The 21,295-nt window shown below is 62.7% G+C and overlaps 2 protein-coding genes across 8 annotated transcripts in view; one reads left to right on the top strand and one right to left on the bottom strand.

Annotated features, from left to right (window-relative positions):
- The first annotated feature begins 8,529 nt into the window (after positions 1–8,529).
- On the top strand, positions 8,530–19,644 carry SLC16A3 (solute carrier family 16 member 3). 6 transcript variants are annotated; one of them, XM_054458282.2, is made up of 5 exons: positions 8,530–8,701; positions 16,116–16,364; positions 16,870–17,013; positions 17,280–18,035; positions 18,868–19,644. In XM_054458282.2, exons 2-5 carry the CDS (start codon positions 16,142–16,144, stop codon positions 19,140–19,142), a joined length of 1,398 nt encoding a protein of 465 aa, XP_054314257.1. In that variant the 5' UTR covers positions 8,530–8,701; positions 16,116–16,141; the 3' UTR covers positions 19,143–19,644. The 6 variants fall into 6 exon arrangements, with proteins under 6 accessions (XP_054314257.1, XP_063512431.1, XP_054314256.1 ...); XM_054458281.2 differs by lacking the exon at positions 8,530–8,701 and adding an exon at positions 9,153–9,278; XM_063656362.1 differs by lacking the exon at positions 8,530–8,701 and adding an exon at positions 11,413–12,014.
- A 243-nt stretch (positions 19,645–19,887) lies between these two features.
- CSNK1D (casein kinase 1 delta) overlaps positions 19,888–21,295 on the bottom strand; it is a 32,861-nt gene continuing 31,453 nt past the window's right edge. For both annotated transcript variants that reach the window (XM_054458285.2, XM_054458284.2), the window contains one exon: positions 19,888–20,227. In XM_054458285.2, the coding sequence (XP_054314260.1) occupies positions 20,141–20,227 (87 nt within the window). In that variant the 3' untranslated portion in view covers positions 19,888–20,140. The remainder of the gene's footprint in view (positions 20,228–21,295) is intronic.

Raw genomic sequence — 21,295 nt, forward strand, 5'->3', positions numbered from 1 at the left:
GTGTGGGGCAGCAGCACACTTTGCTGGTGTCACCTGGGAAGGTGCCCACCCATCTCCAAGGGGCGGGGGAGGAGCTAGTCTGTGTGGTGAGGGTGACACTGTCCCGGTCACCCTCCCCCAGAGAGCAGGGAAGGTCCGGTCACCCCCAGGCACTTGCAGGCCGTGGGGGCTCCCCAGGAGTTGGTGGCCGCCAGTAGGGTCTCGCAGGCCAGAGGCCTTGCTCCCTGGGCCTGCTATGTCTCTGGAGGCCCCAGCTGGCAGGGGGACTGATGGGGCCCTTCCCCACCAGCCTCCCGGGTGTCGGTGGCCACCCCTGAGCAGAGGGTTCTGGGGCCCCTATCTGGGCTGCTCCCCCACTGCTTGGCCCCACCTCTCAGTCTCGGACTTGGGGAGGAGCAGCCAGGACAAAGGGTGCAAAGAGGGGGCTGGGGGGCTGCACCGAAAGGCGGGGGGGCTGCACTGAGAAGGGGGGCTACAGGCGAGCACGGGCCACGCTGTTCCCACCCAGCCTTGAGTTCCAGCCTTGACTCCTCTCCTTCCACACTCCAGTCCTGCCTCCATGGCAGACCCAGGGCCGACGTGGGCTCCAAGGAGGGCAGAGGAAACCCTGACCCCCCAGCCCCCAGCTCAAGAGGAGGCAGGGGTGGGACACAAGGCAGGTGGAGTGGAGAAAGGGGAAAAACCGCACTCCAGGATGCTGGATGCTCAGGGCCAGGGGGGCTGCCTTTCACAGCAGGTTGGGGGGAACTGTCAGGGCCACACTTTGTCCAGCCTCCAAAAGGCTGAGCCGAGAGGAGAGGGCAGTATCCCCACCCATCCAGCCACCTGCCATCCCGATCCTGGGACAGAGTTGTCTCTGTTGTCCCAGCCTGGCCTGGATGCCCTAGGCTGGGCTCCACGGCCACCAAGGCTCGGACACCCCAAAACCTTCTTGCCAGGGAAGGCTGTTCTTCCCCCAGTGCCCAGGAGAGCTGCCTCCTGCTCCATGCCTACCACTGAGGCCTCCAGCTGATGATGTCCTGGCCTGCTGAGGCTTGAATATTGGGGCCAAGGGTCTGGGGTAGGGCTCCACTCCACCCCAGGAGTGGGAAGGGGAGACCCAGGGCAACCTCTGGCCTCACAGGCAGCCCCTGCCTGGCACACCCACTCCAGCTTAAACATGGAAGCAGGCTGATCACACCAATTTTTGTCCTTAGGAAAGTAATAGATTCCGGCCAGGCATGGTGGCTCATGCCTGTAATCCCAGCACTTTGGGAGGCCGAGGCGGGAGAATCACCTGAGCTCAGGAGTTCAAGACCAGCCTGGCCAATACAGTGAGATCCTGTCTCTATCTAAAAAAAAATTTTTTTTAAGTAAATAAAAAAAGAAAGTAAAGATCTCTTCCACAAATGTGCTGGGACAACTGGATATCCACATGCAAAGAGTAACACTGGATCCCTATCTCACACCGTTTATAAGTATTAATGCAAAATAGATCAACAAACTAAACATAAGAGCTAATATCATAAAATTCTCAGAAGAAAGCATAATTTATTTATTTTATTTATTTATTTATTTTTAGACAGAGTCTCACTCTGTCGCCCACCCAGGCTGGCGTGCAGTGGCGCAATCCCGGCTCACGGCAACCTTTGCCTCCTGGGTTCAAGCAATTCTCATGCCTCAGCTTCCCGAGTAGCTGGGATTACAGGCGTGCACCACCACACCAGGCTAATTTTTGTATTTTTAGTAGAGACAGGTTTCTACTGGCCAGGCTGGTCTCAAACTCCTGGCCTCAAGTGATCTGCCCACCTCAACCTCCCAAAGTGCTGGGATTACAGATGTGAGCCACTGCGCCCAGCCCAGATTTTTGATATGATACCAAAAACACAAGCAACATAAGAAACAAAGATACAATTTTGTGCATCAAAGGAGAGTGAAGGCAGCCCACAGTATGGGGGAAAATACTTATCTGCAGACCATATATCTGTTAAGAGTTTAATACCCAGAACATGTAAAACTCAACAAAGGGCCGGGCACGGCAGCTCACACCTGTAATCCCAGCACTTTGGGAGGCTGAGGCAGGCGAATTACTTCAGCTCAGGAGTTCAAAGACCAGCCTGGGCAACATGGTGAAACCCTGTCTGTACAAAAACATACAAAAACATTAGCTGGGTGTGGTGGTGGTGCTCGCCTGTCATCCCAGCTACTTGGGAGGCTGAGGCGGGGGAGGCTCCTGTGAGGCCGGGAGGTGAAGGCTGGCGTGAGCTGAGAATGCACCACTGCACTCCAGCCTGGGCAACAGAGTGAGACCCTGTTCCAAACATAAAAGAGAATAAAACTAAACAACAACAACAACAACAAAAAAGACAACCCAATACCAAAGAAGATACAGAACGGCCAATGGGCACATGAAAAGATGCTCAACATCATTAGTCATTAGAGAAATGCAAATCCAGTCCATCATGAGATACTACTTCACATCCACAAGCACAGCTTTAATGAGAAACAAACAGGCCTGGTGTGGCAGCACGGGCCTGGAGTCTCAGCCAGGCAGGAGGCGGAGGCAGGAGGATCACTTGAGCCCGGGAGTTCCTGCCTGGGCAACATAAGAAGACCCTGGTCTCTGAAAAACAAACACCTCCCAGAAAACCTCCACAGAATAATAGGCGCTGGTGCGGATGTGGAGAAACTGGAACCCTTGAACACCCTGCTGAGAATGGAGATGGCCAAAGCCTCCGTGGAAGGCAGTGTGGTGGCTCTTCATGGAGAGGACTGTCGACCTGGGACCCCCAACTCCGCTCCTACGTTCTTGGAGAGGAGCGTCGCCCTGGGACCCCCAACTCCGCTCCTACGTTCATGGGCAGGAGCGTTGCCCTGGGACCCCCAACTCTGCTCCTATGTTCAAGGAGAGAAGCGTCGCCCTGGGACCCCCAACTCCACTCCTATGTTCATGGATAGGAGAGTCGCCCTGGGACCCCCAACTCCGCTTCTACATTCATGGAGAGGAGGCCTGGGACCCCCAACTCCGCTCCTACGTTCAAGGAGAGGAGCGTCGCCCTGGGACCCCCAACTCCGCTCCTATGTTCATGGAGAGGAGCGTCGCCCTGGGACCCCCAACTCCGCTCCTATGTTCACACCAAAGAGAAACGAAGACATCTGTTCACACAAATACTGGCCCATGAATGTCCGTGGCACCACTCTTCACAACAGCCAAAAGGTGGAGACAACCCAAATGTCCATCAACAGATGAGTGAAGAAACGAAACGTGGTCCATCCACACGAGGAAACATTATTCAGCCGTAAAAAGGAATGAAGAGGCCGGGTGTGGTGGCTCATGCCTGTCATCTCGGCACTTTGGGAGGTCGAGGCAGGCGGCTCACCTGAGGTCAGGAGTTCGAGACCAGCCTGACCAACATGGTGAAATCCCGTCGCTACTAAACATACAAAAATTAGCTGGGCGTGATGGTGCGCGCCTGTAATCCAGCTATTCGGGAGGCTGAGGCAGGAGAATCACTCAAACCGGGGAGGCGGAGGTTGCAATGAGCCGAGATGAAGCTACCGCACTCCATCCTGGGCGCCAAGAGCGAGACTCCGTCTCAAAAAAAAAAGGAATGAAGCACTGATAGACCCTCTCCCATGGATGAACATGGAAGGAAGACATGATGTTCATTAAAGAAGCCGGTCACAAAGGCCACACCCTGCAGGGCTCCATTCACATGAAATGTCCAGGACAGGCCAGTCCACAGACACAGAAAGCAGATGGGTGGATACCAGGGAAGGGGGGGTGCTGTGGGAAGAAGAATGGAGAGCAATTACTTAATGAGTGTAGGGTGTTTTTAAGGGGTGATGAAAGAGTTTTGAAACTAGACAGCTGGTGGGGGGCAACAACGTGAGCACGTCCCAACAACGTGAGCACGTCCAGTGCCACTGAGCTGCCCTCCACCTAACTGTGTGCTACGAGAGCTCTACCTTAATTAATTAATTATTATTATTATTATTGAGACGGAGTTTCGCTCTTTGTTATCCAGGCTGGAGTACAGTGTCGCGATCTCGGCTCACTGCAGCCTCTGCCTCCCAGGTTCAACGGATTTTCCTGCCTCAGTCTCCCGAGTAGCTGGGATTACAGGCGCGTGCCATGATGCCTGGCTAATTTTTGTATTTTTGGTAGAGACTGGCCAGGCTGGTCACCCTATTGGCCAGGCTGGTCTCGAACTCCTGACCTCAGGTGATCTGCCCACATTGGCCTCTCAAAGTGCTGGGATTACAGGCGTGAGCCACTGCGCCTGGCCTATTTATTTATCTACTTATTTATTTTTTCTTTTTGAGACAGAGTCTTCGTCTGTCACCCAGGCTGGAGTGCAGTGGTATGATCTAGGCTCACTGCAGCCTCCACCTCCTGGGTTCAAGTGATTCTCCTGCCCTCCTGCCTCAGCCTCCCGAGTAGTTGGGATTACAGGTACACGCCACCACGCCTGGCTAATTGTTTGTATTTTTTGGTAGAAATTCAGTTTGCTGCACCCACTTTACAGAGCAAGAGACTGAGGTCTGGAGAGGTCCCCACACTTCTTTCCTTCCCCACTTGACCACATTCTTGGAATGACCGCCCAGGATCCAATGAGCATGAGTTCTGAATGTTCCAGCAGCATTGAGCCTGTCTCAGTTCTGTCTCCCAGTGACAGAGCGAGAGGTCACTGAGGACATCAAGAAGACCTGGCCAGCCCACGACAGCTGCTCTCATCAGACCATGCACATCTACACCCCAACACCTGTGCACAGACACCCCTACACCTGTGCAGATGCACCCCTACACCCGTGCACAGAAACACCTGTGCAGACACACCCCTACACCCGTGCACAGAGACACCTGTGCAGACACACCCCTACACCCGTGCAGAGACACCTGTGAAGACACACCCCTACACCCGTGCACAGACACCTGTGCAGACGCACCCCTACACCTGTGCAGACACACCCCTACACCCATGAGCAGAGACACCTGTGCAGACGCACCCCTACACCTGTGCAGACACATCCCAACACCCATGAGCAGACACCTGTGCAGATGCACCCCTACACCAGTGCAGACACATCCCAACACCCATGCACAGATACACCCTCACGCCCCTGTACACCCCCAACCCCACATCCCGGCACTCTCAGTTTAACCCTAAACCATGCATCACACCCAAACCCCATGACCAACACCCACCATGGGCAGCAGTGTGGTGGGTCAGGCCCCACTGGGCCATGGTACGGCTTCTCCCGCCCCTTTCACCTCTGCCCCCTACCTGGGCTGCCACTCCCTGCAGCCAGGTTAATATGTATTTTTTTGACTTTGGGAGGCCAGGCAGGTGAATCACAAGGTCAGGAGTTCAAGAGCAGCCTGGCCAAAATGGTGAAACCCTGTCTCTACTAAAAATACAAAACATTAGCTGGGCGTAGTGGCAGGCGCTCGTAATTCCAGCTACTCAGGAGGCTGAGGCAGGAGAATCACTTGAACCTGGGAGGCAGAGGTTGTGGTGACCCAAGAATGCGCCACTACACTCCAGCCCGGTGACAGAGTGAGACTCTGTCAAAAAAAAAAATAATATGTATTTTTCTGTGAGCCTGGACAGGTTCTCTGGGGCAAGTGAAGGGAGGGCGCAGATTTGGGCCATGGTCCGGGTCCTGGGTCTAGGCTCTGTGTGGCGGAGGGCACCAGCCTCCCCCTGGCACCGTCCTGGCTGCATCCCCCATCTGGCCCAGGCACGTCCTGCCACATGCCCCGCGTGGGTCTGGAGTCTGGGGAAGGTGTGGCCACAGGTGTGGAGTGACAGGCTGTGACAGTTGTGTCACCAGATCCTCTGGGCAGGGAGCTGTAAGGCAGGCAGGGTCAGGAGCTGGGCAGCCCAGGACCCCAGGGAGGCGGGGCTGTGGCTCGGCCGGAATGTCCTTCCCTGTGACTCGGCCAGTCCTGGCCCCAGTCCTGTCCATGGGGCGGCAACTGGTGCTGGGTGGTATGGCCAAGACTGGGGCAGGATGGGGTGGCCCTGCTGGGATCTGGAAAATGGTGTGCGGGGTTCCCAAGGAGGTAGGATGTGGGCTCTGTGTGGCTCCCCCAACCTGGAAGGTTCCCTGGGACCTGAGATCTGGCCCTGATAGGTCCAGGGGCCTGTTCTGCCACCCTCCCTGGGGCAGCGGGTGTGGCGACCCTCAGAAAAAAGCCTCTCCGCATTTCCTAAGTCATTTCAGGACACAGAGGTAGGGACCCTCGGGGCAGCCCATGGGGGAGGAAGCAGATCCCAGCCTCCCCTTCATGCCCGCCACCTCCCACAAAGGTTGCTCTTGAAAAAGGTAGGACCATGTACCCCAGGGAGCTTAAGCCTGCCAGGGAGCAGGGTGGGAAGGACCTGGGGGCCAGGCCCCTAGGAGGACATTCCAGGGCCTGGAGGGCCCTGTAGCTGGAACTGGGAACAAAAGGAAGTTGGGGCAGCTAGGAGCAGGTGGGGGCACCTGTGTCTAGGGGAGAAGTCAAGACTGGGGGCTGTGGGGTCACAGGGGGGCGTCCTGTGAAGCTGCTCACTGGCCAGGGATGGTGCCACCTGTCCACACCCCCACCTCCTTTCCTGCAGAAAAGGGCGGCCTGGGCCTGGGGGAGCAAGCATTGGAGCCAGGTCTGGGGTGGGTGCTCCCAACACCACCCAGAGTGGGGCGCAGAGATGCGGACACACGTGGCCTTTCCCACCCCTTCCCGCAGCTCCAGACCCCCAGCGGGCCAGGGGATCCCACCACGGCCAGAGGTGCCTCTCCCATGCTGCACCATCGCTGTCTCTGACACATCCAGGGTTGTTGAGGGAGGGGCATGCCCCCCAGAAGGCACCTTACCCGAAACCGGAGTGGTATTCAGTGCCCAGGTGCCCATGGAGGCCTGTGTCAGATGGAGCCTGGCCACCTGGGCCCTGGTGCCAGGGCTGGAATGCCCCCCGCCACCAACTGCTGGGCCTTTCTAAAAGCTGAACACTTGGAGGTCAGGGGTACCTCATGCTACCAGAGTGCCAGAATCCTCGGAGAGGGGCCCAGGGTCTCGGAGGCTCTGGCCCCACCCCACAGCGCCCTGTTCTGTCCAGGCCCGGAGTGGGCTGTCCCAAGTGGCCTGCTTGCTAGCTGCGCTGCGCCTTTCCTCTGGGTAACAACCTGGCAGGCCCCCAGCCCCCAGCAGCCATCACATCACTGCAACCACTCTGTGGTCTTCCAGTCCCCCCAGTCAAAGCCCACAGACTTGACCTTTCTGCTGGGAGCCAGTGCTGACTGGCCTGCCTGCTCCCCTCCCCTCTGAGGACAGGGAGGCTCCACCCCAGCTCTGGGTGGACAGTCCTGGGGCCCACACCCAGGGGAAGCCATGCCTAAGAGGGGGCCAGGCCTGGGGGTCAGAACCAAACCACAGGTGCTCCCTGGGACCCCTGGAGGGATGAGTGGGTGTCTTCTCAGCTGGGAGAAAACCTGGCCCTGGCAGGGGTGCCCCTTTGTCCTTCAGGAGGCAGGAGCGGGCAGTGAGGTCCCAGGCTCTCTGGCTCTGTCTCCCTCCCCCTGTTGCTGCTCTATGGTGGGGGTTCAGGGTTCAGGGATCAGGGCCAAGCTGTAGGCAGACGTGGAAGGTGTCTCGGTGGCTTCAGTGGGGGCCCCAAGCCCAGCTGGCAGGCCTGGTGACTCAACAATCCGGGATGGGGAGCACGGTGCCCTCGCCTCCCTGGCAGGCAACACCTCATGGGGGACCCATTCCCGCAGCTGTCCATGGTTCCCTGCACCCCTCTGCTGCTCTCCCTCACCAGAGACTGACGAATCGCCTGGCGCAGGAAGATGGGAGCACCACCTGCGTCACCCAAGGTGGTTGCACCACCTGTCCTGGGCGGGAGCACGGGCCAACTAAGTGGAGTCTTCATCCGCGAAGGCCGAGGCCCCCTCACCACTTGCCGCAGGCCTGTGTTCAGCTCACAGGCGCATGCCCTCATCTTGATGTTTGGGGATGGGGGTGGTTGGGCACCAGGTAGGGGTGAGGGCCAGACCCAGCCTCTGTGAATGCCAGTGGGAGGGTGGACTTGTAACATTACATAGAAAGAACAGGCGCCCTTACTGGACTTGATATCCCGGAAGGCTGGACTGCAGATGGAGAGCCAAGGCCCACACGGCCTCACTGCCAGGGGTGGGCCTCTGGAGGGGTCCTTCACCGATACCCACTGCCTCCTTTGTGCGAAGGCACGGGCTTACCAGTGCCTCGGCCTCCGAAGCCCCTGGGTCCGGGAGGGGCCAGTTAAAGCGTTCCTGGGGCCCTGGCAGGGTGGCCCTGACACCTAGACTCCTTGGTCCAGGCCAACAAAGGCCTTACTCCCTGGAGCCACCTCAAACCTCAGCACCCAAAGCGGCCCGTTATTTCCATGCTGCAAATGAGAGTAACAGGCTGGGAGAAGCACCTCACGAGGTCCAGCGGGTGGGCAGCCCTCGCCTCCCCGAGGGTGAGAGCCGCCCCGGCCTCCGCGTACGGGTTCTGGGCCGCGAGAGGGGCGGGGCAGGGGCGCAGGGCTGGAGCCGGTGGCTTTGCAGGGCCCCGCAGGGCGCGGAGCTACCTGGGGAAACGGAAGTTCAGGGAGGGCGAGGCCGAGCCCCACATCCAGGCAGCGCAGGCCGCGGGCCGTTCCCCGAGCCAGGAAGAGCCGCCGTCCGCACCGGGACCGGGGAGGAAGCGGAGGTCTGAACGGGGACAGGCCGGACATGGCCTCAGAGAGGGAGGATGCGGGCCCCGGAGCTGAGCCAGGCGGCCGGAACCCCACGGGCCCCGCGCGCACCTCCCCACCAAAGGGGCCCCGGCGTGGGGGGCGTGGGGGGGCGAGGGCCGCTGCCCTGGAGGACGTTGGGACCTGCCGCGCTGCGCTCCGAGGCGGGGAAACGGAGGGACGGCGGGGCGAGGGGGCGAAGCGAGCCTGGACTCCGGGGGAGGCGAGGCCGGGAGGACCCAGTCCCGGGGAGCAGAGGGGGCGGGCCAGCTCCGGGCCGGGGGCGCCGACGGGGCCGGTTCCGGTTGGGGGGTGGTCCCTGGGCCCGGCGGGGTTGCGGGACGCGCCGTCGGGGAGCTGCGGCCCGGGAGCCCGTCCGGAGGCGGCGCGGGGTCCGGGCGGGGCGCGCAGGGGCGGCGCCAGGCGGTGACGTGCGCGGGGGACGTGCCGCGCCAGCGACCCGAGCACTTAAAGTCGCCCCCGGCGCGGCGCGGACCGGCAGAGGCGGGCAGAGGCGGCGAGAAGCGGGCGGAGGCGGCCCAGCGGCGGCAGGTAGGCGCGGCCGCGACGCCCGCGCGCGGGCCGGGGCCCAGGAGCTTCCCCGTGCCGGGCAAGGGGGCGGCCTCGGGGTCCGCGCTCACCCCCACCCCGCCCACTTTGTCCATCAGGTCCGGGGGCGCCCGGGGCATGGACTAGTCCTCTCGTCCCCCGCGCGGGCCCCACCGAGGGCTCCCGAGAGCCAGCCGCGCCCCTCCGCGCCCTCGCATACCTGGCTGCCCAGTCTCGTCTCCCCCGGTCCGGCCCGGCGCCCACCCGTCGGGCTGCCCTCAGGGGCTGGGCTCCGGCCAGGAGGCGGCTGCGCCGGCGGCCAAGCCCGGTCCGGGTATAAATAGCTCGGTCCGCGGCGGCGGGGGGGCGCGGGCTATATTTGGTGGGGCTGCTGCAGCCCTCCCTGTATGGGTGGCCTCCCCGAGGGAGTGGGGAGCAGGTGCGCTCGGGCCGTGGCGCTTTCCCCTGTTCGCACCACCCTGAACGCTCCCCGACCCACACCCGCCCTTGGGCAATGACTAACAGCCCGGGACCGTGCTGGGAAGTGGCGTACCCCCTCCAGAGCCAGGCTGGGCTCCCTGGGTTCGCCCTACCTCCACCCCGGGCCCCCAGCTCGTGGGAAAAACCAGGCGCAGCCTTTGGTAGCCTCCCACTTCCTAACCCACGCCTCAGTTTCCCTATATGAAAAGTGGGTTGGTCAGGAGCCTCCCCGGGTGTTGGGCCAGTCAAGAGACAGGGGCCGAAGAGTGGAAGGGAAGCCCTTAGCTCTGGCCGGGGCCACCAGGGGTGGCTGGAGTCGGTGAGGGACGATGGGGTGGAGCCGAGGGGCCGCTGTCCTCCTCTCTGTCCCAGAGGCACCGAGCTTCGTGGCCAGAAGGCCTGGGCCGAAAAGGTCCCTCTCCTGGTGATGGCCAGAGTCAGGCCTGCTGGGCGGGAAATGGCAGTTGGCCCATCCAAGGCCGAAGGGCTTGTCCATGCTGAGCACAAGGGTGGGAGGTCTTGTGTCTGTTGGGGCTGGGGAGTCCAAGGTCCCAGCTTTCACTGCATAGGCCTGGGAGTCAGGTGGGTGCTGGCCTGACCGTGCTGGAGGAGGGTCTATTCCACCAGCGTGGTGTGGAGGAGGCTGGGCTGGACTCCCTCATGGCGGGCAGTAACTGAGGAGGTGCTAGGAGGCCGTGGGGGGGCTGTCTGCCCCCAGAGAGGCTTTGAATGCATGGGGACTCTGCCGTGGCAGGTGCAGAGTCTTTCCCCCAGGGCTCCGTGGTGTGGACAGAGTCTGGGGTGGGCATCTGGAGGGCTGGTCTCAAGGCAGGCTTGGTAACGACCCCATGTGACCTTGGGCAGGGCCCGCCATCCAGGCCACCCAGAAAGCCATGTGGCCTGCACCATCAGGCCAGACCCCGCTGACTGGAGCGTGGCACTTTACTTTGGAGGGGCAGCTACCAGAGGGCTCTATGGATCCCAGCCCAGCCATCAGGCCGGACGGGTCCCCCCCACTGGCCTGCAGTGACCCTTATGCCAGGCTCGGCTGGCTCAGCGGTGGGTCCTGGGGTGACCTGGCCACGTGGGACAGAAGGGCCAGTGCCGCCCCCCTCAGTGAGGTGCCAAATGTGGGCCACACTCTGGGCCCCAGCGGGGGCCTTCCGGGCAGTGGCGCAGAGCCATTGGAGGTGCTCAGGCCCTGGGGCAGGGGCGGGGCGGGAGCAGACAGGGCTCGGGGCGTCCTCCCAGTGTCACCTGCCCGAGTCAGTCCCATCTGTGAAATGGGCCACGCCGGGCAGCCGCACGCAACGGAACCGCCGGGCTCCTGCCCCGACACCCGCAGTTCACGAGTCGACGTCCCCGAGCCCCGAGCCGCGCCCACTGGTCCCACCTCTGCAGCAAGTGGATTCGGCCCCGCCCTGTGGCTTCGAGGCCCCGACGCCTGGCGCGGCTCCCGGGCTCCGCTGACCCCGGTGGACCCGCGCGCCGGCAATTACGGTAGCGTCCAGTAGGGCGCCTACTGCGGGCAATACGGGGGCTCCTCCCATGGCGCGGTCACGTCCCCCACGTCCCGCGGCCGGCGGGGCGGGGCCGGGCAGAGCAGCCTTCCCTCCCCCTCCCCCTCCCCCGGGTGGGCCCCGCCCAGCCTCGACCACCCGCGCCGACCCCCGCCCGCAGAGCCGGGAAGCCGGAACCCGCAGGCGCCCCCCAGCCCTCCCTCCGGCCCGGGCGGGGGTTGCGCCGAGGAGGAGCCTCTCCTGGCGAGGGTGGAGTTTTGGGTTCCCCCCTCCGCCCCACACCTCCCGCCTTCCTGCCTCCTCCCGGTCTCTACGTTCCCCCCGGGTCCCCGCGACGCCCGCTGGGCGGCGGTGGGGTAGGGGGCGCCTCCTGACCCGAGTCCCCTTGCAGCCTTGGCCTTCGGGCACTGGCTTTAGGGTGGAGGGACCCCTTGCGGGGTCCAGGAGGCCTCGGAGGTGGGGGACGGCGGCTCTGGACCAGCTCCGGCCCCCACCACCTCCCGGCCCCAGGGCGGTGACAGCCTTGCGGAGAAGGGGTCTTCAAAGCTCTGAGACCCCGCAGTGCCAGCTCAGGGCTGAAACCTGCGGCGGCGCATGCAGCCTTCCTTTCCCAAGGGGGACTTGCGCCCAGCCCCTCTTGGGGCACCAGTGGGGGGCTCCTGGCCCTGGCCCTGGGTGGAAGTGGCCAATCCGCAAATGAGGCCTGTGTGTCTGCCCGGCCGGCCCCTGCCGTCATGATGTAAGCGGACACAGAGCGGCAGGGCACGGGCGTGCGCGGGGGGTCTGCGGGGGTCAGAGGTGGGGTGCAGGGCCCAGGCCTGGGGCAGCCCCTTGCACAGCGTCCACCCCCTGCAAGCTCGGCCCCGACACCTTTGCAGACGCCTGGGGCGGTGCTGCCGGGAGTTGCTCACTGCTCCTTCCGTGTTTGCACAACAGGGACTGCGGGGGAAAAAGGGAACTCAGGGAAGGCCCTCCCCCGGTGCAGCGCCCTCCCGCCCTCGGCACCCCTTGGCAGCCAGGCGCAGGCCACAGAGGCCGCTTCCTTGGTCCTCAGGCAGCTCCTGGGATCCAGGAAGGAAACGAATTACCCTTTTCCTGCCCCGCCTCCTGCCTGGGCCACAAAAGCAGGGCCAAAGCCCATCCTTCAAGGGCTGGAGTCAGTTAGGTAAGAGGCCACGGGCCCCGGGCTCAGGCCACTGCACGGACCCAGGGAACAGGCTGACAGTCCAGCCGAGGCCTCATCGAGGTGGCGGCGCTGCGCACACACCTGAGGACCTAGGCGGGTGAGGGGTCTGCAGGTCCAAACGCCTGAGGGGAAGCATGCCAGGGTGCCCAGTGCCCCCCCAAGGAGGTGGGCGAGGTTTCTGGAGAGGTCCCGGAGGAGCAGGCTTGGGCAGCAGGGGTCAGGTTCGGGACCCTCTGTGCGTGCGTCCAGGTTGACTCTGCAGGACGGCATTTCGAGCCTGTGACGGGGCAGTGCAGGGGTCTGAACTGGCAGGTACCCAGGTCCTGAGGACTTCATGGTCGGGTCCTGGTCTAAAGCCAGGAGTTCTTGCAGAGCCCTGTGCCCTGCACCCTTGAGGGAACTGCCTGCAGGAGCCCCTGGCTTGGGAGGGCGCATGGCTGTGGGACGCAGGATCTCCTGCAAGGGACTTTCCCACCCACCCCTGCCCCAGGCCTCCCGCTCAGTTCCAGCAGCCTGGGGTCGTAGAGCCTTTGGGGGACCCGCTCTCTGGGCAGCCCCCACCTGGGAGATCAGCTTTCTCATCCCAGAGGCCAGGTTATTTCTGGGTGGGTTGGCATGCTTCCTGGGGGGCGGCGGGGGGGGTGGTTTGTAAATGTCAGGGGAAGGCCAGCCTGCGGTGTGTGCCCACGGAGAGGCCAATGCTTGGTGGCTGTGGCGTGTACTCCAGGCAGGACAGCCCCAGGGTTGTCCCTGGAACACCAGGCAGTCTGTACCTTGGCCCATCATGGTGCCGGGGTTATCCTGGAAGATGGGGAGTGTGGGCCATTATTTTGTGTTCCTTCCCCATACTCCACCTCCTGTGGAATCCCCTGCCCCAAGCCACGTGGGCAGACAGCTGGCTCTAAGTCAGCCCCTGGACACCAGGCTGGAGTGGGAACTGCTGGAGCCATTTCAGCATGGCTGGCACCCCAGGCTGGGTGAGGACAGACGATGGTGCCAGGCTGTGGTCTGGGGGCTTGTCCAAATGCCTCGTCTTGACACAGAAGATGGCCCTCCCCACATGAGCGTCACGTGGAAGCCACAAGCACCTCAGGTCTCAGAACATGCTGTGCCCTCTGGGTCAGTGAGTCCTGGCACTGCCCCAACCCTCTGCCAGCCCTCTTTGACCCTTGTTCAGGGGCGCTGCATCTCCTGAGGGTGGCCACTGTGCCCTGCCTCCCCACACGCCCTCGTCTGTCTCCTGAGGACCCTGGAGGGCTTCAAACACTGGGTCTGCCTGCGTCTCCCACCCCCGCTGGTGCAGCCGGGGAGACTCAAGAGGCCTTGGTGCCTCTTTGTGTTTTGGAGGGGGAGCCTGGGGTATGCGAAATTTGTCTATTCCTGTTTGTTGTATACACATTTCCTTCCTTGGCCTTGCATGGCCTGTTTATTTTAAAAAGTGCAAACCTGCAACCCCAAACAAGCTGGGGCCCTGAGGCCGTCAACCCCACCAGTCTCCCCTATGACCCGCAGTCTTCGTCCTGTTCCCAGTTTCATTCCTCAAGTGCATATATTTTTATTTTTATTATTTTTTTTTTGAGACAAGAGTCTTGCTCTGTCGCCCAGGCTGGAGTGCAGTGGCGCGATCTCGGCTCACTGCAAGCTCCGCCTCCCGGGTTCACACCATTCTCCTGCCTCAGCCTCCCGAGTAGCTGGGACTACAGGCGCCTGCCACTGCACCCAGCTAATTTTTTGTATTTTTAGTAGAGACGGGGTTTCATCATGGTCTCGATCTCCTGACCTTGTGATCCGCCCGCCTCAGCCCCTCAAAGTGCTGGGATTACAGGTGTGAGTCACCGCGCCCGGCCTAAGTGCATATATTTTTAATATCTTGTAGTTAGCCTGCTGTATACTGTCATCTTAGGGACCTTTAAACTTAATACCAGTATGAGCAGGACCTACCCTGCTGCTCAGTGACCCCAGGCAGTGTGTCCTAAGGTGGTGTGTCCTGAGGCATGCGACACTCCTCTGTCCTGTCCCAGGCACTGTGGTGGGGGCATCCAGTGTCCAGGTGCAGAGGCAAAAGCTGCTCCCGGGTTTCCCAGAAATGGTTCCGAGGCCTTGGTCCCAGAGAGCCAGTGCAGGTTGGGGGGTGGACCTCTGGCTCTGTTGGGGGGTCTGTTCTGCTCCAGTGGGCCGCATCTGCCTTGTCATCATCCAGACAGCCACAGCTGGCTCCTGGGTCCCCTCATCAAGCAGCATTTCCCAGTAACAGTGACTTCGTGGAACACTAAGGAAGCCCTTAAAAACCATCCTCGGACCTCTGAGGCAGGGACTCCAGGGGGCACAGCACCTGTGGTGGGGACAGGCAGGCAGGCTGGATGCGGTGAGGGCCCGGGAGGAGGAGTGAGGAGCCACACACGGAACTGCTCAGGCTCTCCCAGCAAAGGTCCTGGCCCTTGTGCATGCCTTTAGTTACGTGTCTGCCTTAGAGGCAAAGACGAGCCGTCACGGGGGACCCACCAGGTCAGGGGTCTGCGGACACGCTTGCAGGAGGAACCCAAGGAAAGGGGGCGGGGGTGGGGCCCCACAGATCGCGTCGTGGGTGGGCGTGGAGCTTGCGCAGCAGGCCTGCTGCTGCCTCCCAGGGTGCTGGTTCACGGCGCGGTCCCAGCAGGGAGAGGCTGAGCCGGCTGGACTAGACCACCCAAGGTCTCAGGTTGCAGCTCCCTGGTGAGGAGAGAACAAGGTGACTTCTGGGTGGGGTGGGGCATGAAGATGGAAGTCTGACCTCGGGTTCCAACTTGACTCAAACGAGCTGAGCTCCTGGAGTTTACAAAAGGGACACCAGCTTCAGACATCGTGGGGGCTGGCATGGTTTGCTCTGGTGGGCTGGATGGAAGCCTCCTCAGCCCCTCCTGATTTCAGGCTGCAGCCTGTGGGTCACTCCAGGCACAGGTGGGGTGAGCCTCTTCTCACTGGAGGAGTCACTGAGCAAGCGGGCCGGTGGGAGGCAAGGAGGCATCCAGGGACAAGGGGCCAGCTCTGCCCCCACTTCCCCACCCCACCCGCTCTAATACTGCAGCCCCTCACCGCCAGAGACTGCCCGCCTCCTCTTGTGCAAGCTCCTGGTGGGTTCCACTGAAGCCAAAGTGGGCCCTTGGTGGCAGGAGAGCCAGAGCAAGGCACATTCCACCTAGATTTAGACAGGGAGAGACCTGGAGGACGCCACCCCCAGAGGTCCTGCGGCGAGCTCAGTGCTGGGGACCGGAGGTGCCATCTGCTGACAGAATCATGGTGTGCGTGGTCCCTGCCCAGCACGGGTCAGCCAGAGCGAGCCAGGGCAGAAATGACTGCCAGGTTGATGTTCCTGCCAGGGGCTGCTTGTCCCAGGAGGTAATCTGAGTCCTGGCCGAGCCCAAAAAAGCCACTGCCCTTTAGAGCCAGCTGTGAAGGTGCAGGAGGCAGCGTGGAGGGAGTGGGACCCACAGCTGCTAGCCTCGCTCCAAATCCTCCTGCCTCCACCAAACACCAGGTCAGGGGGCCACAAGTGCAGGCGCCGGGCAGCTGCCCCTCAGCTGAGCTGCCGGGCCACCCAGCTCATGTCCCTCCCCTGCCGGGCTGCAGCTGGGATGATCACCCGGGCAGCCTGAGTCAACCTGCTTTCTCTCTCAGGTGAGGCGGAACCAACCCTCCTGGCCATGGGAGGGGCCGTGGTGGACGAGGGCCCCACAGGCGTCAAGGCCCCCGACGGCGGCTGGGGCTGGGCCGTGCTCTTCGGCTGCTTCGTCATCACTGGCTTCTCCTACGCCTTCCCCAAGGCCGTCAGTGTCTTCTTCAAGGAGCTCATGCAGGAGTTTGGGATCGGCTACAGCGACACAGCCTGGATCTCCTCCATCCTGCTGGCCATGCTCTACGGGACAGGTGAGGGTGGCCTCACACCGGGCCCCCTGTCCGGGGCTCTGCTGGCGGATCCTGCCGGGCACAGGAGCCCACGTGTGGCTGGGCTCAGCAACAGGGCCTTCCGCCTGCTCCCCAGGGAACCCTGGAGGGAAGCCTTTGGGGCCAGGATCCTGCTGGGCAGCAACATGCTCTCCACGGGGCCAACCCAGGCAGGGCGCGAAGTCCATCCTGGCCCCTGTCCAAATGGGTCGGCCGTATTTATAGATAGTCCCAGAGGACACGTCTCCCAAGAGCCGTTCCTGAAAAGATGGCTGTTGCTGAGCTGCGGGGACCCATGGGGCCCAGCAGGCGGCGCTCGCGTGTCATGTCCTGCGCTCGGGGAGCCTGCCCACAGGGTGCTCCTGGTGCCCCGCGGAGGGAGAGGTGGCGTGGGAAGGGGAGGCTGGCTCCAGGCTGTGAGCTCAGTCGGGCGGCGGGGGCAGAGCTGGCTGCAGGCCCGGCCCCTCTCAGCTGCTGCCCTCTCCAGGTCCGCTCTGCAGCGTGTGCGTGAACCGCTTTGGCTGCCGGCCCGTCATGCTTGTGGGGGGCCTCTTTGCGTCGCTGGGCATGGTGGCTGCGTCCTTTTGCCAGAGCATCATCCAGGTCTACCTCACCACTGGGGTCATCACTGGTGAGTGGGGCCAGCTGGTGGGCCGCAGATGCCAGGTGGGGCAGGGGCCGTGCATTTCTGCTCCTGGGCTCGGGCCTCTGGAGGACAGCAGGGTGGGTGGCTGCGGGGTGTCCCGGCCCCACCTCGTTGTCCCCCTCTCGAGTGGGTGGGTGGCAGGGGCTCTGCACACTGGGAGCCGGAGCCTGTGGGAACCTGGGGGCAGAGATGAGGGTCTCAGGCTTTGGGGGCAGCCTTGGGGGGCTCTCACCACATTCCCTTTCCTCCAGGGTTGGGTTTGGCGCTCAACTTCCAGCCCTCGCTCATCATGCTGAACCGCTACTTCAGCAAGCGGCGCCCCATGGCCAACGGGCTGGCGGCAGCAGGTAGCCCCGTCTTCCTGTGTGCCCTGAGCCCGCTGGGGCAGCTGCTGCAGGACCACTACGGCTGGCGGGGCGGCTTCCTCATCCTGGGCGGCCTGCTGCTCAACTGCTGCGTGTGTGCTGCACTCATGAGGCCCCTGGTGGCCGTGGTCCAGCCTGGCTCGGGGCTGCCGCGATCCTCCCGGCGCCTGCTAGACCTGAGCGTCTTCCGGGACCGCGGCTTCGTGCTGTACGCCGTGGCCGCCTCGGTCATGGTGCTGGGGCTCTTCGTCCCACCCGTGTTCGTGGTGAGCTACGCCAAGGACCTGAGAGTGCCTGACACCAAGGCCGCCTTCCTGCTCACCGTCCTGGGCTTCATCGACATCTTCGCGCGGCCGGCCGCGGGCTTCGTGGCGGGGCTTGGGAAGGTGCGGCCCTACTCCGTCTACCTCTTCAGCTTCTCCATGTTCTTCAACGGCCTCGCGGACCTGGCGGGCTCTACGGCGGGTGACTATGGCGGCCTCGTGGTCTTCTGCATCTTCTTCGGCATCTCCTATGGCATGGTGGGGGCCCTGCAGTTCGAGGTGCTCATGGCCATCGTGGGCACCCACAAGTTCTCCAGTGCCATCGGCCTGGTGCTGCTGATGGAGGCGGTGGCCGTGCTCATCGGGCCCCCGTCGGGAGGTGAGCGCTGCGCCCCCAGGCAGTTCCCCACGCCTGCCCTTCCCGTCAGACACCTGCTTTGCCAGGCGGGGATGCGCACCTCTCGGCAGCCATCCGCGGTGTGGGACTCAGAGCTGGAGGGGGGTGCACTGTGCTGGACCAACCCTGATTCTGCTGGAGCCAGCGGGTCTCCATTAGGAGTGGGGTGCTCGGTCCGGCACAGTGTGCCCCAGACAGGCAGGGCAGCTAGGGGCTGGACCCAGGGGGTGGGCAGCTCCTCCAGGCTCTGCCTGGGTACCATGCGGCAGCTTCGGGCAACCCCACAGCCGGTTTTTGTATTTTGGGGCCTCTCCTTTTTGAAGGCTAACTGAGCTAACACGTGAGGGAAATTTAAGTTCTGACTGGAGCAGCCTTGCCCAGGCTCTGGCTGCCTGGTGAGGGGGTCCTGGGCTTGGGGAGGGCTCCTGTCTTGGAGTCCGCGGTGGCCAGGGCACAGGGCTGGTGCTGAACACAGTAGGGCTTCTGGGGCTGCCGACTGGAAGCCTCAGGGGGACTCCGTGGGGACCAGCATGACTCCTGCCACCAACCAAAGCCCAAACTCCGCAAACCCATTGCTATTTTTAGCCTCTTAAGTCTTGGTTTCCCTGGGGAGGAGGGAGGGGAGGCTGAGGAGGGAGGATGCCCCCAGCTGAAACACATGGAGAGGAGAGAACACCTCCCGGCCCCACAAGCTCAGAGGCAGACAGGGTGACCCTTGTGTGCTCAGACACGGAGGAGACACAGGCTTGGGTGGAGCCCTGGGCCCTGGGGGCAGCCCGCATGAGCGGCTGGGACTGACAGGGTCTTCCCGCAGGCAAGCTCCTGGATGTGACCCACGTCTACAAGTACGTGTTCATCCTGGCGGGGGCCGAGGTGCTCACCTCCTCCCTGATTTTGCTGCTGGGCAACTTCTTCTGCATTAGGAAGAAGCCCAAAGAGCCACAGCCCGAGGTGGCGGCTGCGGATGAGGAGAAGCTCCACAAGCCTCCTGCAGACTTGGGGGTGGACTTGCGGGAGGTGGAGCATTTCCTGAAGGCTGAGCCGGAGAAAAACGGGGAGGTGGTTCACACCCCGGAAACAAGTGTCTGAGTGGCTGGGCGGGGCCGGCAGGCACAGGGAGGAGGTACGGAAGCCGGCAACGCTTGCTATTTATTTTACAAACTGGACTGGCTCAGGCAGGGCCACGGCTGGGCTCCGGCTGCCAGCCTAGCGGATCGTCGCCTCATCAGTGTTTTGAGGGGGGAGGCGGCGGGGTGGGAACCGTGTCATTCCAGAGTGGATCTGCGGTGAAGCCAAGCCGCAAGGTTACAAGGCATCCTCACCAGCGGCCCCGCCTGCTGCTCCCAAGTGGCCTGTGGCCACTGCTATGCTCAAGGACCTGGAAACCCATGCCGCAAGACGACGTGACTTTAATGGGAGGGTGGGTGGGCCGCGGACAGGCTGGCAGGGCAGGTGCTGCGTGGGGCCCTCTCCAGCCCGTCCTACCCTGGGCTCACACGGGGCCTGTGCCCACCCCTCTGAGTGTCTTGGGGACAGCTCTTTCCACCCATGGAAGGTGGAAATAAACCTGTGTGTGGGTGGAGCGTCAGGACCAACGGTTTCCTAGGAGTATGTGGTTTTGCTGTGTGGCCTGTCCTGACTCTCACGTCTGCTGATAGCCTGGCTGTTCCTACAGTGGCTCTGTCCTCGCCAGCTTTCCTTGCAGCGGCAGAGCATTCGTAGCAGGGGCAGGCACTGCGTGGAGGGGGCTGCGGGGCGGGTGCCTGGAGGCCGCTGTGCCAGGGTGGCCTCTGAAATGTGCCAGGGAGCCCCTAAGTGGTGGTTAGATGGGAGCTGAGGTGGAACAAGCCACTTTATTCACTGCTGTGTGTTTAAGAAACAGAATCCTCCTGCCTTCTCTTTTTCGCCCCTCTGGCTGGCTGGCAGTGTGCGCAGTGTGGTCAGTGCCCAGGGCTGGTCTTTGTGCCCTGTCCTCCATCCAGCCCGGCCCAGCGCTTGGGCTTGTCCTGGACACCTAACACCCACCTGCCCTCGTGGCCAGCAGTGGCCTGCATGGCTGGGAGCCCGGTCAGAGGCCGCCGGGGCCCTCAGTAGGTGCGTCGTGGGCGCTGGGGACGGCAGCGGGTGCCCTGGCGGGCCATGTGCAGCCGGAGAGACGCCATGTCCCTGCTCCTCTGCAATGAAAAGCAAGCGAAAAGTGCACATCTCAGGTCCAGCTGTCCCCATCTGCCCCTGGGCCTTGCCCCAGCTGGGCTTGAGCTCTCGCAGCCCAGGCTCCTGCCTGCAGCCTCAGGGCTGTGGAGGCCTCTAGCAGGGCTCAGGCTGGCGGGCAGTGCCAGCAGCTGCAGGGATCAAGGTCAAACTCTGCATAGCCAGGCCCATGTGTCTCGGCAGAGTCCACCAGTTCCGCCCAGCAGCTGAAGGGAGAAGGGCGAGGAGGTGGGGAGCAGGCAGCCCGGGCCTCAGAGGACACATGGCCTTCCCCTGCTGGCACCCCCACGTCAGGGCTGCCTGGGGACTGCTCACACCCAGGGGTTGCCACCTCTGGACCTGGCTGTCCCTGGTTCTGCTGACCTCAGGAGTGACCTGGGCTTACAGAGGTTCTGGCAAGGAGGTCATAGGCCGGGTGAGGGATGCTCGCTCCTGGAACCCTCTGTTTCCAGGTATCTCGGGCCCTCACCCTCCCCTAGGCAGGAAGCAGGCCCTCTAGCTCAACTGTCACCCCTTGTCTGCCCCACTCTGGTCCCCACACCCACAGCACACAGCAGAGGCCCAACACAAAGTAGCCAAGCAGTGCTGCTCCCAGACAGACACGCCTGAGGGACCGTGCTCAGTGATTCAGGAGTGGTCCAGATGTGGGAAGGCGGCCACGCTTGGTTGGGGGCACAGGACACGTGGGAGCCGGGGTCCCTATGCCACGGGGTGGGCGTGAGTAGGCGCTGAGTTCTACCACCCCCTCCCTCAGCTGGTGCCTTTAAAGGAGAGAAGCCATGGGGCAGCGGGTCTGCTCCGACCCGACAGGCAGGAGGGAGCGGGAAGGGAAGGAAGCCCGGAGCCCACTGGAGGAAGCTGGGGGCAGAGGTCTGGTGCATGGGCTGCACAGAGCTACCCCCAACCCCGGCGACAGATTCTGGCGCCAAAAGTGGTTCAGGTCTACCGTGTTGTGAAGACCCCCTGACCAGAGATAAGTCCATCCAGAACCCACTGCTGCTTGGGGTAGGGGCGGGGCAGAGGGCGCACAG

Source organism: Pongo pygmaeus, chromosome 19 (genome assembly GCF_028885625.2).
Source record: "Pongo pygmaeus isolate AG05252 chromosome 19, NHGRI_mPonPyg2-v2.0_pri, whole genome shotgun sequence".
NCBI classification, from domain to species: domain Eukaryota; kingdom Metazoa; phylum Chordata; class Mammalia; order Primates; family Hominidae; genus Pongo; species Pongo pygmaeus.